The 17,554-nt window shown below is 45.9% G+C and overlaps 1 protein-coding gene across 2 annotated transcripts in view; it reads right to left on the bottom strand.

The window, feature by feature from the left end:
• Positions 1–572: 572 nt before the first annotated feature.
• The window catches only part of LOC132871403 (vascular endothelial growth factor A-A-like), a 41,609-nt gene continuing 24,627 nt past the window's right edge, over positions 573–17,554 (bottom strand). The window contains exons 2-7 of one of the 2 annotated variants that reach the window (XM_060905539.1): positions 12,598–12,637; positions 11,043–11,242; positions 10,842–10,918; positions 10,656–10,688; positions 2,938–3,069; positions 573–1,663 (exon numbers count right to left, since the gene is read on the bottom strand). In XM_060905539.1, coding sequence (XP_060761522.1) covers positions 1,645–1,663; positions 2,938–3,069; positions 10,656–10,688; positions 10,842–10,918; positions 11,043–11,242; positions 12,598–12,637 — 501 coding nt within the window. In that variant the 3' untranslated portion in view covers positions 573–1,644. The other variant, XM_060905538.1, reaches the window with a different exon arrangement.

Raw genomic sequence — 17,554 nt, 5'->3', positions numbered from 1 at the left:
CCGGACAACGAAATCTGTGCCTTTATTTCCATAAGATAGATGGGTTTTTATCTAGCACTTAGTTTTAATTTGCTTTTTAAAAATAACGTGATTATTTACTAACACATTTTATACTCATCAGGAGCTCCGCTTCTTGGCAGTGACTATTATTTATATATATATATATATAAGTTTTGAAAGTCTGTACTATCCCAGCTAAACGGCTTGCATGGCCTGAACCCCTTTCCCGTAGATCATGTTGGAATATTGTTGGCACAGAGTCGGGTTTGAGTCGATCACGACCTGCGTAGCCCGAGAGTTCGGCCTGGAGATTCATTTCAAAGCAATCAGGCTCAAAATGCTCCTCACAAACAACAGAATTTCTCCCAGAGGAGAGAGTTTATAAAGTGTGACCTGTTCCCAAGTTGTGTAGCTGCTGTTTAGTGAGTCGTTTACGTTGCTCAGTTTATTTTATACAGAAAACCAGGATGCAGCACAGATCCATTTTTTTGTTTATTAAAAAACAATATAATTTCAAAAAATAAATACATTTTTAATGTTAAGCTAAAACAAAAAAGTGTTAACATTTAAATCTTTAACACAAATAAATATATTACGAAAATAGAATGGACATGAAAAAAATCTGTTTTAATACAAATAGAAGAATGTTTTTTGTTGGTTTTGTTGGGAAAAGTTGCAAAATGTCTTTTTCTTCGAGACATTCAAAAACCAGCTCACGTCACATTTTACATTCCTTGTGATTCATCAACGTTTTTACTGAGAAATCTCATTTGTCCTCTCTGTCAGATAGAAAGTAGTTTTCAGGAATGTCAGAATGTTAGTCTTTCTTTCTTCTGGGAAAATAAAATAAAATCAGGCAGATTGGTGGTGACACTGACAGAAATAAACCCACAAGGCAATGAAAACACAACAGCAATAAAAACACAACACTGAATATAAATAAATCAATTTAAATACACAGAATACTGAAGCTAACTTTATAAATTAGATGTAGTGTACTAGAAACAGGGATATAAGGCTGTTACACACACCATAAATGTGCTTCCTAACAGTGTTCACTTTTCTCTTTGGAAAATAGATTTATTTATAACAGTCATGATGATTATTTTCATTAATTATTATTAATTATTACTGAATGATTTATAATGAACTGTCCTCTGTGAAAACTGGAATCACATTAACAAAAACCTACGTTGAATATCCCTTTATTATTTACACAGTAATGGAGTTGTATCCTTAAAGGTTATACTGTTGTCCAATCAGAGTGCGTCTCAGTCAAGTAGAGTCCCGTCCACTCAGATGATCACAATTGCGTTTAAATATAAATCCATGAAACAGCAGCATTCTGTCCGACTGTCCCATGGTGCAGGAGGGACACTCATCCCCTCGTCTCCATAGCAGCATTACACATCGTCATGTCTTCTTTATAGCTTTCTGTCTCTCTCTGTATAGAACTATATGTTCATATATTAATTTATTAAAATGTACAGCTGGGTGGTGTCACACCATTTTTGTTTCAATCATCTCTCTGTGCTTGTGGTGTGTGTGTGTGTGTGTGTTTCTGGTCCACAGGTTGTTGAAAAAGTGCCGAGAATAAATATTCCTTCATTCAGTGCGTGTCTGAGACCAGCGTCATCGTCGTCATCATCTTGGTTTATCACATCTGTGAAGGAAAAGAGAGAACAGTGTGTCACCATACAGGGTGCTAGTGAGCTATTTCCCCTTTCGCTCTACACTACAAAGGGTGTAGGGCCGCTAATTTATGACTATAGTTCGATAGGGATCAGGGACCTGTATCCCAAACAGGCTTCTACTGGATATTTAGTGCACAAGAAAGAGTGAGAAAGAGTATAAAAGCTGTTTCAGATCCCACATAGTGCACTTATATAGGACGATTTAGGGTTAGGTAAGTAGTGCACTTACATTAGGAATCAGTGCCCTAGATGAAGGGTTTAGGGTTTAATCTGTGGTTAAATCAAGCAGATGATGATGTCACTGATTAATTAATGAATTAAGTTTCAGAATCACAATCATGTGAGAAGCAAGCAGCATGGACATGTTTTTATGGTTGTGTTATAAAGACATTTCGTTTGGGTTTGGAGGGAATTTTAAAGACCCACATGACTGGATTAATTTATTGTGCTCTTATTGTGATGTCGGATCAGAGTGCCGGTTCAGTCCAGTGTGACTGTTAGAATTTCATGTTCACTGTACCCCTTTTAGGGCACTAAATAGGGTCTCGACTCCGTTATCTCTTACCCCATGTAGTGCACTTCTATAGGGAGTGGGGAGCATGTTCAGATGAGTAGAAAATAAATAAGTGTCTTTTTTATCCAGATGTTTAAAAACATCACAGGGAGCGGTGTGTGTGTGTGTGTGTGTGTGTGTGTGTAAGAGGACGTTCTGAATTTTATATATGGGAGGTTTATTTTCACATATTTCAACACATCAGTGTGTTGAAACACTCTGAAATGAATCCTGTTATTGTTTATTATAAGGTGTAATGAAGTGTATTAAAGAAGTTATAAATGACACAGAGGATTAAAGGAAGTGAAAACTGTCCACAGTGTGAATTTTGGACTCGATCAGCTGAGACGTGATCGGAAATGTGAAATTTTTTTCTTTAGAAAGGACAAAGGACGTGGATATTACATTTTCATCTGAACTGTGCCTTTTAAATATCTACAACACACACATACACACCTCTCTCTCTCTCTGGCACGCGCGCACACACACACACACACAGCGTGGCCATGTGACTGCATGTTAATTTCAGCAGTGTGCAGTGGAAATCACGCGCATGCACGAGGGTTTAGAGTACAAATATGCGAGCAGGTGACAGAGTCATGCAGAAAAATCCCAAGAACGACACAGAGACACAATGTCACGTCACACACATGACGTCACATCACACACAAGACGAAGTGATGAACAAACCTGCAAACTCTCTCGTTTAACTCAAGCTGTCTGGACCTGCACTGTAACTGAGTCAGTGTGCAGGAACAGCTGCAGGTGAGAGGATCCTGCACAAACCAGTGCTTCTTCCTCTGCGAGCAGGGCTCACAGCGGCTGCAAGACAGGCGGGGGGGGGAGAGAAAGAGGGGAGAGAGAGAGAAAGAAAGAGGGGGGAGAGAAAGAGGGGAGAGAGAGAGAAAGAAAGAGGGGAGAGAGAGAAAGAAAGAGGGAAGAGAGAGAGAAAGAAAGAGGAGAGAGAGAGAAAGAGGGAAGAGAGAGAAAGAGGGGAGAGAGAAAGAGGGGAGAGAAAAAGAGAGAGAGAAAGAAAGAGGGGAGAGAGAGAAAGAGGGGAGAGAAAAAGAGAGAGAGAAAGAGAAGAGAGAAAGAAAGAGAGAGAAAGAGGGGAGAGAGAAAGAGAGAGAGAAAGAAAGAGGGGAGAGAGAGAAAGAGGGGGGAGAAAAAGAGAGAGAGAAAGAGAGGAGAGAAAGAAAGAGAGAGAAAGAGGGGAGAGAGAGAAAGAAAGAGGGGGAGAGAGAGAGATCTAAGCCAAAGATCTGAGACAAGCACAGTTGATATCATGAAGCAGAGAAAAAGAGGCTCCATCCCAAATGCAAGGCACACCCTACTCACTGTCCCATGAATGTCCCACAATGCAATGTAAGAGAGTGTAAAATATCCACGATGCACTGTGCTGTGTGTAGGGATGAGGGAGTAAGGAGTAGGGATTAGGGATGAAGGAGTAGGGAGTAGAGATGAGGGAGTAGGGATGAGGGAGTAAGAAGTAGGGATTAGGGATGAGGGAGTAGGGAGTAGAGATGAGGGAGCAGGGAGTAGAGATTAGGGAGTAGGGATGAGGTGAGGGAGCAGGAACGAGAGAGTAGGGACGAGGGAGTAGGGACCAGGGAGTAGAGATGAGGGAGCAGGGAATAGGAATGAGGGAGTAGAGATGAGGGAGCAGGGAGTAGAGATGAGGGAGTAGGGAGTAGGGAAGAGGGAGTAGAGATGAGGTAGTAAGGAGTAGAGATGAGGGAGCAGGGAGTAGAGATGAGGTAGTAGGGAGTAGAGATGAGGGAGGAGGGAGTAGAGAAGAAGGAGTAGAGATGAGGGAGCAGGGAGTAAAGATGAGGGAGCAGGGAGTAGAGATGAGGGAGGAGGGAGTAGAGATGAAGGAGTAGAGATGAGGGAGCAGGGAGTAAAGATGAGGGAGCAGGGAGTAGAGATGAGGGAGCAGGGAGTAGAGACGAGGGAGGAGGGAGTAGAGATAAGGGAGTAGGGATGAGGGAGCAGGGAGTAGAGATGAGGGAGTATAGATGAGGGAGCAGGGAGTAGGGACGAGAGAGTAGGGATGAGGGAGTAGGGATGAGGGAGTAGGGAGTAGAGATGAGGGAGTACAGATGAGGGAGCAGGGAGTAGAGATGAGGGAGCAGGGAGTAAGGATGAGGGAGTAGAGATGAGGGAGCAGGGATGAAGGAGTAGGGATGAGGGAACAGGGAGTAGAGATGAGGGAGGAGGAAGTAGAGATGAAGGAGTAGAGATGAGGGAGCAGGGAGTAGAGATTAGGGAGTAGGGATGAGGGAACAGGGACGAGAGAGTAGGGATGATGGAGTAGGGACGAGGGAGTAGAGATGAGGGAGTAGAGATGAGGGAGTAGGGAGTAGGGACGAGGGAGTAGAGATGAGGTAGTAAGGAGTAGAGATGAGGGAGCAGGGAGTAGAGATGAGGTAGTAGGGAGTAGAGATGAGGGAGGAGGGAGTAGAGATGAAGGAGTAGAGATGAGGGAGCAGGGAGTAAAGATGAGGGAGCAGGGAGTAGAGATGAGGGAGCAGGGAGTAGAGATGAGGGAGGAGGGAGTAGAGATGAGGGAGTAGGGAGTAGGGATGAGGGAGCAGGGAGTAGAGATGAGGGAGTACAGATGAGGGAGCAGGGAGTAGGGACGAGAGAGTAGGGATGAGGGAGTAGGGATGAGGGAGTAGGGAGTAGAGATGAGGGAGTACAGATGAGGGAGCAGGGAGTAGAGATGAGGGAGCAGGGAGTAAGGATGAGGGAGTATAGATGAGGGAGCAGGGATGAGGGAGTAGAGATGAGGGAGCAGGGATGAGGGAGTAGGGATGAGGGAGCAGGGATGAGGTAGTAGGGAGTAGAGATGAGGGAGCAGGGAGTAGAGAGTAGGGATGATGGAGAAGAGACGAGAGAGTAGGGATGATGGAGAAGGAACGAGGGAGTAGAGATGAGGGAGTAGGGCGTAGAGATGAGGGAGCAGGGAGTAGAGATGAGGGAGTAGGGAGTAGGGATGAGGGAGTAGAGATGAGGTAGTAGGGAGTAGAGATGAGGGAGCAGGGAGTAGAGATGAGGGAGCAGAGAGTAGAGATGAGGGAGGAGGGAGTAGAGATGAAGGAGTAGAGATGAGGGAGCAGGGAGTAGAGATGAGGGAGCAGGGAGTAGAGATGAGGGAGTAGAGATAAGGGAGCAGGGAGTAGAGATGAGGGAGCAGGGAGTAGAGATGAGGGAGTAGGGAATAGGGATGAGGGAGCAGGGAGTACAGATGAGGGAGTACAGATGAGGGAGTACAGATGAGGGAGTAGGGAGTAGAGATGAGGGAGCAGGGAGTAGGGACGAGAGAGTAGGGATGAGGGAGTAGGGAGTAGAGATGAGGGAGTACAGATGAGGGAGCAGGGAGTAGAGATGAGGGAGCAGGGAGTAGAGATGAGGGAGCAGGGATTAAGGATGAGGGAGTAGAGATGAGGGAGCAGGGATGAGGGAGTAGAGATGAGGGAGCAGGGATGAGGTAGTAGGGAGTAGAGATGAGGGAGGAGGGAGTAGAGAGTAGGGATGATGGAGAAGAGACGAGAGAGTAGGGATGATGGAGAAGGAACGAGGGAGTAGAGATGAGGGAGTAGGGCGTAGAGATGAGGGAGCAGGGAGTAGAGATGAGGGAGTAGGGAGTAGGGATGAGGGAGTAGAGATGAGGTAGTAGGGAGTAGAGATGAGGGAGCAGGGAGTAGAGATGAGGGAGTAGGGAGTAGAGATGAGGGAGTAGAGATGAGGTAGTAGAGATGAGGTAGTAGGGAGTAGAGATGAGGGAGCAGAGAGTAGAGATGAGGTAGTAGGGAGTAGAGATGAGGGAGGAGGGAGTAGAGATGAAGGAGTAGAGATGAGGGAGCAGGGAGTAGAGATGAGGGAGCAGGGAGTAGAGATGAGGGAGTAGAGATAAGGGAGCAGGGAGTAGAGATGAGGGAGCAGGGAGTAGAGATGAGGGAGTACAGATGAGGGAGTACAGATGAGGGAGTAGGGAGTAGAGATGAGGGAGCAGGGAGTAGGGACGAGAGAGTAGGGATGAGGGAGTAGGGAGTAGAGATGAGGGAGTACAGATGAGGGAGCAGGGAGTAGAGATGAGGGAGGAGGGAGTAAGGATGAGGGAGTAGAGATGAGGGAGCAGGGATGAGAGAGTAGGGATGAGGGAGCAGGGAGTAGAGATGAGGGAGGAGGGAGTAGAGATGAAGGAGTAGAGATGAGGGAGCAGGGAGTAGAGATTAGGGAGTAGGGATGAGAGAGTAGGGATGAGGGAGTAGGGACGAGGGAGTAGAGATGAGGGAGTAGGGCGTAGAGATGAGGGAGCAGGGAATAGTGATGAGAGAGCAGAGATGAGGGAGCAGGGATGAGGGAATAGGGATGAGGGAGTCAGGATGAGGTAGTAGGGAGTAGAGATGAGGGAGGAGGTGGGTAGAGATGAAGGAGTAGAGATGAGGGAGCAGGGAGGAGAGATGAGGGATGAGGGAGTAGGGACGAGGGAGTAGAGATGAGGGAGTAGTGCGTAGAGATGAGGGAGCAGGGAATAGGGATGAGGGAGCAGGGAATAGGGATGACGGAGCAGGGACGAGAGAGTAGGGATGAGGGAGTAGGTACGAGGGAGTAGAGATGAGGGAGTAGGGAGTAGAGATGAGGGAGCAGGGAGTAGAGATGAGGGAGCAGGGAGTAGAGATGAGGGAGCAGGGAGTAGAGATGAGGGAGTAGGGAGTAGAGATGAGGGAGCAGGGAGTAGAGATGAGGGAGTAGGGAGTAGGGATGAGGGAGTAGAGATGAGGGAGTAGGGAGTAGAGATGAGGGAGCAGGGAGTAGAGATGAGGGAGAAGGGATGAAGGAGTAGGGATGAGGGAGCAGGGATGAGGTAGTAGGGAGTAGAGATGAGGGAGGAGGGAGTAGAGATGAGGGAGCAGGGAGTAGAGATGAGGGAGTAGGGATTAGAGATGAGGGAGTATGGATGAGGGAGTAGGGATGAGGGAGTAGAGATGAGGGAGTAGGGACGAGAGAGCAGGGATGAGGTAGCAGGAAGTAGAGATGAGGGAGGAGGGAGTAGAGATGAAGGAGTAGAGATGAGGGAGCAGGGAGTAGAGATTAGGGAGTAGGGATGAGGGAGTAGGGAGTAGAGATGAGGGAGTAGAGATGAGGGAGCAGGGAGTAGAGATGAGGGAGTAGGGATTAGAGATGAGGGAGTAGGGATTAGAGATGAGGGAGTATGGATGAGGGAGTAGGGATGAGGGAGTAGAGATGAGGGAGTAGGGACGAGAGAGCAGGGATGAGGTAGCAGGAAGTAGAGATGAGGGAGGAGGGAGTAGAGATGAAGGAGTAGAGATGAGGGAGCAGGGAGTAGAGATTAGGGAGTAGGGATGAGGGAGCAGGGACGAGAGAGTAGGGATGATGGAGTAGGGATGAGGGAGTAGAGATGAGGGAATAGGGCGTAGAGATGAGGGAGCAGGGAATAGGGATGAGGGAGTAGAGATGAGTTAGTAGGGATGAGGGAGTAGAGATGAGGGAGCAGGGAGTAGAGATTAGGGAGTAGGGATGAGTGAACAGGGACGAGAGAGTAGGGATGATGGAGTAGGGATGAGGGAGTAGAGATGAGGGAGCAGGGAGTAGAGATGAGGGAGCAGGGAGTAGAGATGAGGGAGTAGGGATTAGTGATGAGGGAGTAGAGATGAGGTAGTAGGGAGTAGAGATGAGGGAGCAGGGAGTAGAGATGAGGGAGTAGGGAGTAGAGATGAGGGAGTAGGGATGAGGGAGTAGAGATGAGGTAGTAGAGATGAAGTAGTAGAGATGAGGGAGCAGGGAGTAGAGATGAGGTAGTAGGGAGTCGAGATGAGGGAGGAGAGAGTAGAGATGAAGGAGTAGAGATGAGGGAGCAGGGAGTAGAGATGAGGGAGCAGGGAGTAGAGATGAGGGAGTAGAGATGAGGGAGCAGGGAGTAGAGATGAGGGAGTAGAGATGAGGGAGCAAGGAGTAGAGATGAGGGAGTAGGGAATAGGGATGAGGGAGCAGGGAGTAGAGATGAGGGAGTACAGATGAGGGAGCAGGGAGTAGGGACGAGAGAGTAGGGATGATGGAGTAGGGATGAGGGAGTAGGGAGTAGAGATGAGGGAGTACAGATGAGGGAGCAGGGAGTAGAGATGAGGGAGCAGGGAGTAAGGATGAGGGAGTAGAGATGAGGGAGAAGGGATGAAGGAGTAGGGATGAGGGAGCAGCGATGAGGTAGTGGGGAGTAGAGATGAGGGAGGAGGGAGGAGAGATGAGGGAGCAGGGAGTAGAGATGAGGGAGTAGGGATTAGAGATGAGGGAGTAGGGATGAGGGAGTAGGGATGAGGGAGTAGAGATGAGGGAGTAGGGACGAGAGAGCAGGGATGAGGTAGCAGGAAGTAGAGATGAGGGAGGAGGGAGTAGAGATGAAGGAGTAGAGATGAGGGAGCAGGGAGTAGAGATTAGGGAGTAGGGATGAGGGAGTAGGGAGTAGAGATGAGGGAGTAGAGATGAGGAAGCAGGGAGTAGAGATGAGGGAGCAGGGAGTAGAGATGAGGTAGTAGGGAGTCGAGATGAGGGAGGAGGGAGTAGAGATGAAGGAGTAGAGATGAGGGAGCAGGGAGTAGAGATGAGGGAGTAGAGATGAGGGAGCAGGGAGTAGAGATGAGGGAGTAGGGAGTAGAGATGAGGGAGCAGGGAGTAGAGATGAGGGAGTAGGGAATAGGGATGAGGGAGCAGGGAGTAGAGATGAGGGAGTAGAGATGAGGGAGTACAGATGAGGGAGTAGGGAGTAGAGATGAGGGAGCAGGGAGTAGGGACGAGAGAGTAGGGATGAGGGAGTAGGGAGTAGAGATGAGGGAGTAGGGATGAGGGGGTAGGGATGAGGGAGTAGGGATGAGGGAGTAGGGATGAGGGAGTAGGGAGTAGGGATGAGGGGGTAGGGATGAGGGAGTAGGGAGTATGGATGAGGGAGTATGGATGAGGGGGTAGGGATGAGGGAGTAGGGAGTAGAGATGAGGGTGTAGGGAGTAGGGATGAGGGGGTAGGGATGAGGGAGTAGGGAGTAGAGATGAGGGAGTAGGGATGAGGGGGTAGGGATGAGGGAGTAGGGAGTAGAGATGAGGGTGTAGGGAGTAGGGATGAGGGGGTAGGGATGAGGGAGTAGGGAGTAGAGATGAGGGAGTAGGGATGAGGGGGTAGGGATGAGGGAGTAGGGAGTAGAGATGAGGGTGTAGGGAGTAGGGATGAGGGGGTAGGGATGAGGGAGTAGGGAGTAGAGATGAGGGAGTAGGGATGAGGGGGTAGGGATGAGGGAGTAGGGATGAGGGGGTAGGGATGAGGGGGTAGGGCACCATTTTGGATGCAGGCCTAAGGCTTAGTTAGTGTTCCGCTGAACCGTATTCAGTTTATCGGCTTTGTCCCAATGGCTTAAACACACACACACACACACACACACAACACTCTCTCTCTGACCTTTGACCTTTCGGGATTTTCAGCACTAACACATTCATTAAAGCACAAACATTAATCACAGCGAGAGCAGCGAGTCGATACGAGCAGCACACAGCCGTGCTCAGAATAAGCAGCAAGGGAGATTTAGCTATGAGTGTGTGTGTGTGTGTGTGTGTGTGTGTGAGATTGTGTTTGTGTGTGTGATTGTGTGTGTGTACGTGCTCATGATCAGGAGCGAGTCTGCATTTGGCTGCATAAGCAGTGGATTTGATTTAGCCTTCACAGATAACCTGATCCTCACACACATCCAATTAATCCAGGTATATCAGTGTGTGTGTGTGTGTGTGTGTGTGTGTGTGTTCTGGACTCAGTTTCCAGCACTAAAAATAAACAGAGGTTGGCAGTTGATGGTGTGACACCTGTGGCTATGATTAGAACAGGGAAGTTCAGACAGCTGCAGAGGTAGTGTGTGTGTGTGTGTGTGTGTGTGTGTGTATGAGGGTGGTCGAAGTGTCTCTCACACACACACACACACACACACACACAGACATACAATTAAACCATGTACATCAATGTGTGTATGAGGGTGGTCCAAGTGTCTTTCTCTCTCTCTAACACACACACACACACACACACACACACACACACTGATGCCTGCATTATGACCATCATTATTCTTTAATGCCTGTCTTTTTAATACAGTGTGTGTGTATGTTGGTGAGTGTGTGTCTGTGTGTGTGTGTGTGTGTGTAACAGGGTTGGTTAATTTGCTTGAGCATTGATGTTAGCATTAGCATTGATGTTAGCATTAGCATCCAGCTGACTGCTTCTCATTTCTTTCTTATTTAATTAAGAAGATAAAATAATCAGGAAATTACTTCATCAAAACCAGTGACGTTAATCAGATCTCTCTCGATCTCTCTTACACACACACACACACACACACACACACTACTTACTATTCTTTCTTTGTTTTCACTTCTGGTTTTACTCTGAAAAAAAAAGTAAAAATAAAACAGTGAGTTAAAACATTGCACATGGAATGTGTGTGTGTGTGTGTGTGGGGGGGTGTTAGTCTTATTGTGTGTGTTAGTGTTTTTGTGTATGTAGGTATGTATGTTAGTGTGTGTCTTAAAGCGACTTACTTGCAGTCACAGTGTGTGTGTTCTGTGAAGCTCAGCAGAGTTTTGTGTTCTCCAACACCTGGTTTTACTCTGTACAACTACACACACACACACACACACACACACACACACACACACACGAACATCAGCAGTGTTTGAGGTCTTTAATTTAATCTCAGCTCACTGAGCTGCGACAGCAGTAATAATGTGTGTGTGTCTCACCTCCAGTGTGATGTTGCGTGTGTCTGTAGGAACACACTCGAGTGCTTCATCATTACAGCAGCCTCCACAGCGCTGCAGCACCACGCAGGATGGCAGGTAGGTGACGTAGATGTCGTGTGGATACTCGCTATGTACATCCACCAACGTCTCCCTCGGATTACACCTGCTCTTACTGTACACCTCCATAAACGCCATCACCACTGTATACACACACACACACACACACACACACACACACACACACACACACAGAGTTATAGGTATGACTTAATTAAAGGACGCTTATAAATGTTTTTATTAAATAAGTCACCATGAGGTTGTTGACATTGCTGTGTTGATTAGCATCAGTTACAACTGTGTGTGTGTGTGTGTGTGTGTTATTAAGGGTAGGATATCATATCACCATAAACATCACACACACGCACACACAGAGCAATGAGGATATTTTAAAGTAATCACAACAATATGGTAAATATTCTGATCTACAGCTGGGTTTGTGGTAAAAATATTAGATCACACAATGGGAGGTGTTTATGATGATGTGTATGAGGATATTTATCTTCACTGATGTTATTAAAGATAACATTTATACTCTGGAGTAAAGAAACTGTTACTCCATTACTTTTCCACTCAATTCAATTTAATTTAATTTATATTGTGAGTTTAATGCTGGAGGCACACTGTAAAGAAACTATGTACAGAACACTTTACCACCATTCATAAAATTCTCAATAAAACCACCGTCTCCTCTGTTTGCTCATTAGGAATAAATTTAAATTTTATATCCAGATTTCTGTAAAGCTGCTTCATGACAATGTCCATTGTTAAAATCACTACATCAATAAAATTGAGTTGAGTGGAAAAGTAATAGAGTAACAAAGTCACTGAGTAACAGAGAAGAAGAGAAACAGAGTAAAACACAAATGCAGTAATGAAGTAACAGATGAACAGAGTAATGGAGAAGATGAAGAGTAAGGAAGTGTGAGTAACACAGTAACGGCGTGACCAAGTCATAAAGTAACAGGAGCTCTAAAAACATTACAGGACCCCACTACACTCGGAATATGTCATGATACTATTGTATTGCGATATTGATATCACATGATCATCAGCTGTGAGGGGTACACACTCCTCTGACTCGTGCACTCAGGAGGGAGTGAACACACTTTAGGCCCTAAGTGGAGACTTAATACTCTGAGAACATTTCACAGTGTTAGCAACTCTCTCTCTCACACACACACACACACACACACACACACACACACACACACACACACACACACACGCACGCACACACACACTTAGTGCCCATGCTAAACCGGAGGTTATAATCCTCTGTTAACTCTTAGTGACATTAGGATTACAGATTCAGCACGAAACTACAAAAGTAAACTATATACAAACACACAGCTCTCTCAGGTCATGAGTGATTATAATATGACTGCAGTTCCTCATACACTTTCTACGGGCAGTGTCCTCAACACAAACACACACACACACACACACACACACACACACACACACACATAGCATCTCACTTCAATTACACACTCACCTTCATTCTTGCTTTTTCCCTCCTTTGGTATGTAAGCTGCCTGCCAAGAGAAAACAAAAATGATCAGTGTGTGTGTGTGTGTGTGTGTGTGTGTGTGTGTGAAGCAGTGCATTCACTAAATGAGGTATCGGGTATTTACAGATTTAATGCACACGCACACATCCACACAATTTATGAATCACGATTTCTGTGTTTCTCTGTGCTCAAACACACTAACACACACTATAACAAACACTATCACACTGTTGCACTGTAACACACTAACACACAGAAACACACACTAACACACTGTAACACACAATAACGCACTGAAACACACACTAACACACTGTAACACACACTAACGCACTGAAACACACACTAACACACTGAAACACACACAAACACACTGTAACACACACTAACGCACTGAAACACACACTAACGCACTGAAACACACACTAACACACTGTAACACACACTAACGCACTGGAACACACACTAACACACTGAAACACACACTAACACACTGGAACACACACTAACGCACTGGAACACACACTAACCCACTGAAACACACACTAACACACTGAAACACACATTAACGCACTGAAACACACACTAACGTGTAACACACACTAACACACTGTAACACACACTAACGCACTGTAACACACACTAACCCACTGTAACACACACTAACCCACTGAAACACACACTAACGCACTGAAACACACACTAACGCACTGTAACACACACTAACGCACTGTAACACACACTAACCAACTGTAACACACACTAACCCACTGTAACACACACAAACGCACTGTAACACACACTAACGCATTGAAACATACACTAACGCACTGAAACACCCACTAACGCACTGAAACACAAATTAAGGCACTGTAACACACACTAACGCACTGAAACACACACTACCGCACTGTAACAAACACTAACGCACTGTAACAAACACTAACACACTAAAACACACACTAATGCACTGAAACACACACTAACGCATTCTAACACACACTAACACACTGAAACACACACTAATGCACTGAAACATACAGTAATGCACTGAAACATACACTAATGCACTGAAACACACACTAACGCACTGAAACACACACTAACGCACTGAAACACACACTAACGCACTGTAACACACAGTAACGCACTGTAACACACACTAACCCACTGAAACACACACGAACACACTGAAACACACACTAACCCACTGAAACACACACTAACGCACTGAAACACAAACTAACGCACTGTAACACACACTAACCCACTGTAACACACACTAACCCACTGTAACACACACTAACGCACTGTAACACACACTACCGCACTGTAACACACACTACCGCACTGAAACACACACTAACGCACTGAAACACACACTAACCCACTGAAACACACACTAACGCACTGAAACACACACTAATGCACTGTAACACACACTAACGCACTGTAACACACACTAACCCACTGTAACACACACTAACCCACTGTAACACACACTAACGCACTGAAACACACACTAACCCACTGAAACACACACTACCGCACTGAAACACACACTAACGCACTGTAACACACACTAACGCACTGTAACACACACTAACCCACTGTAACACACACTAACCCACTGTAACACACACTAACGCACTGTAACACACACTACCGCACTGAAACACACACTAACCCACTGAAACACACACTACCGCACTGAAACACACACTAACCCACTGAAACACACACTACCGCACTGAAACACACACTAATGCACTGTAACACACACTAACGCACTGTAACACACACTAACGCACTGTAACACACACTACCGCACTGAAACACACACTAACCCACTGAAACACACACTACCGCACTGAAACACACACTAATGCACTGAAACACACACTAACGCACTGTAACACACACTAACCCACTGTAACACACACTAACCCACTGTAACACACACTAACGCACTGTAACACACACTACCGCACTGAAACACACACTAACCCACTGAAACACACACTACCGCACTGAAACACACACTAATGCACTGAAACACACACTAACCCACTGTAACACACACTAACCCACTGTAACACACACTAACCCACTGAAACACACACTAACGCACTGTAACACACACTAACCCACTGTAACACACACTAACCCACTGTAACACACACTAACGCACTGTAACACACACTAACGCACTGAAACACACACTAACCCACTGTAACACACACTAACGCACTGAAACACACACTAACGCACTGAAACACGCACTAACACACTGTAACACGCACTAACACACTGAAACACACACTAACGCACTGAAACACACACTAACCCACTGAAACACACACTAACGCACTGTAACACACACTAACCCACTGTAACACACACTAACCCACTGTAACACACACTAACGCACTGTAACACACACTAACGCACTGAAACACACACTAACCCACTGTAACACACACTAACGCACTGAAACACACACTAACGCACTGAAACACGCACTAACACACTGTAACACGCACTAACACACTGAAACACACACTAACGCACTGAAACACACACTAACCCACTGAAACACGCACTAACACACTGTAACACGCACTAACACACTGAAACACACACTACCGCACTGAAACACACACTAACCCACTGAAACACACACTACCGCACTGAAACACACACTAATGCACTGAAACACACACTAACCCACTGTAACACACACTAACGCACTGAAACACACACTAACGCACTGAAACACGCACTAACACACTGTAACACGCACTAACACACTGAAACACACACTAACCCACTGAAACACACACTAACGCACTGAAACACACACTAACGCACTGTAACACGCACTAACGCACTGTAACACACACTAACGCACTGAAACACACACTAACGCACTGTAACACACACTAACGCACTGAAACACACACTAACGCACTGTAACACACACTAACGCACTGTAACACACACTAACGCACTGAAACACACACTAACGCACTGAAACACACACTAACGCACTGTAACACACACGAACGCACTGAAACACACACTAACGCATTGTAACACACACTAACGCATTGAAACACACACTAACGCACTGAAACACACACTAACGCACTGTAACACACACTAACGCACTGAAACACACACTAACGCACTGAAACACACACTAACGCACTGAAACACACACTAACGCATTGTAACACACACTAACGCACTGAAACACACACTAACGCACTGAAACACACACTAACGCACTGAAACACACACTAACGCACTGTAACACACACTAACGCACTGAAACACACACTAACGCACTGAAACACACACTAACGCACTGTAACACACACTAACGCACTAAAACACACACTAATGCAATGAAACATACACTAACGCATTCTAACACACACTAACACACTGAAACACACAGTAATGCACTGAAACATACACTAACGCACTGAAACACACACTAACGCACTGAAACACACACTAACGCACTGAAACACACACTAACGCATTGAAACACACACTAACGCACTGAAACACACAGTAACGCACTGAAACACACATTAACGCACTGTAACACACACTAACGCACTGAAACACACACTAACGCATTGAAACACACACTAACGCACTGAAACACACACTAACGCACTGAAACACACACTAACGCACTGAAACACACACTAACGCACTGAAACACACACTAACGCACTGAAACACACACTAACGCACTGTAACACACACTAACGCACTAAAACACACACTAATGCAATGAAACATACACTAACGCATTCTAACACACACTAACACACTGAAACACACAGTAATGCACTGAAACATACACTAATGCACTGAAACACACACTAACGCACTGAAACACACAGTAATGCACTGAAACATACACTAACGCACTGTAACACACACTAACGCACTGTAACACACACTAACGCACTGAAACACACACTAACGCATTGAAACACACACTAACGCACTGAAACACACAGTAACGCACTGAAACACACATTAACGCACTGTAACACACACTAACGCACTGAAACACACACTAACGCATTGAAACACACACTAACGCACTGAAACACACACTAACGCACTGAAACACACACTAACGCACTGAAACACACACTAACGCACTGAAACACACACTAACCCACTGAAACACACACTAACGCACTGAAACACACACTAACGCACTGAAACACACAGTAACGCACTGAAACACACACTAACGCACTGTAACACACACTAACGCACTGTAACACACACTAACGCACTGTAACACACTAATGCACTGAAACACACACTAACGCACTGAAACACACACTAACGCACTGTAACACACACTAACGCACTAAAACACACACTAATGCAATGAAACATACACTAACGCATTCTAACACACACTAACACACTGAAACACACAGTAATGCACTGAAACATACACTAATGCACTGAAACACACACTAACGCACTGAAACACACACTAACGCACTGAAACACACACTAACCCACTGAAACACACACTAACCCACTGAAACACACACTAACCCACTGAAACACACACTAACGCACTGTAACACGCACTAACGCACTGAAACACACACTAACGCACTGAAACACACACTAAGGCACTGAAACACACACTAACGCACTGAAACACACACTAACGCACTGAAACACACATTAACGCACTGTAACACACACTAACGCACTGAAACACACACTAACGCATTGAAACACACACTAACGCACTGAAACACACACTAACGCACTGTAACACGCACTAACGCACTGAAACACGCACTAACGCACTGAAACACACACTAACGCATTGAAACACACACTAACGCACTGAAACACACAGTAACGCATTGTAACACACACT

This window comes from Neoarius graeffei, chromosome 23 (genome assembly GCF_027579695.1).
Source record: "Neoarius graeffei isolate fNeoGra1 chromosome 23, fNeoGra1.pri, whole genome shotgun sequence".
In the NCBI taxonomy this organism is placed as follows: domain Eukaryota; kingdom Metazoa; phylum Chordata; class Actinopteri; order Siluriformes; family Ariidae; genus Neoarius; species Neoarius graeffei.
The sequence above is the reverse complement of the archived record's forward strand: the minus strand, read 5'-3'. Positions and strand labels throughout refer to the sequence as shown.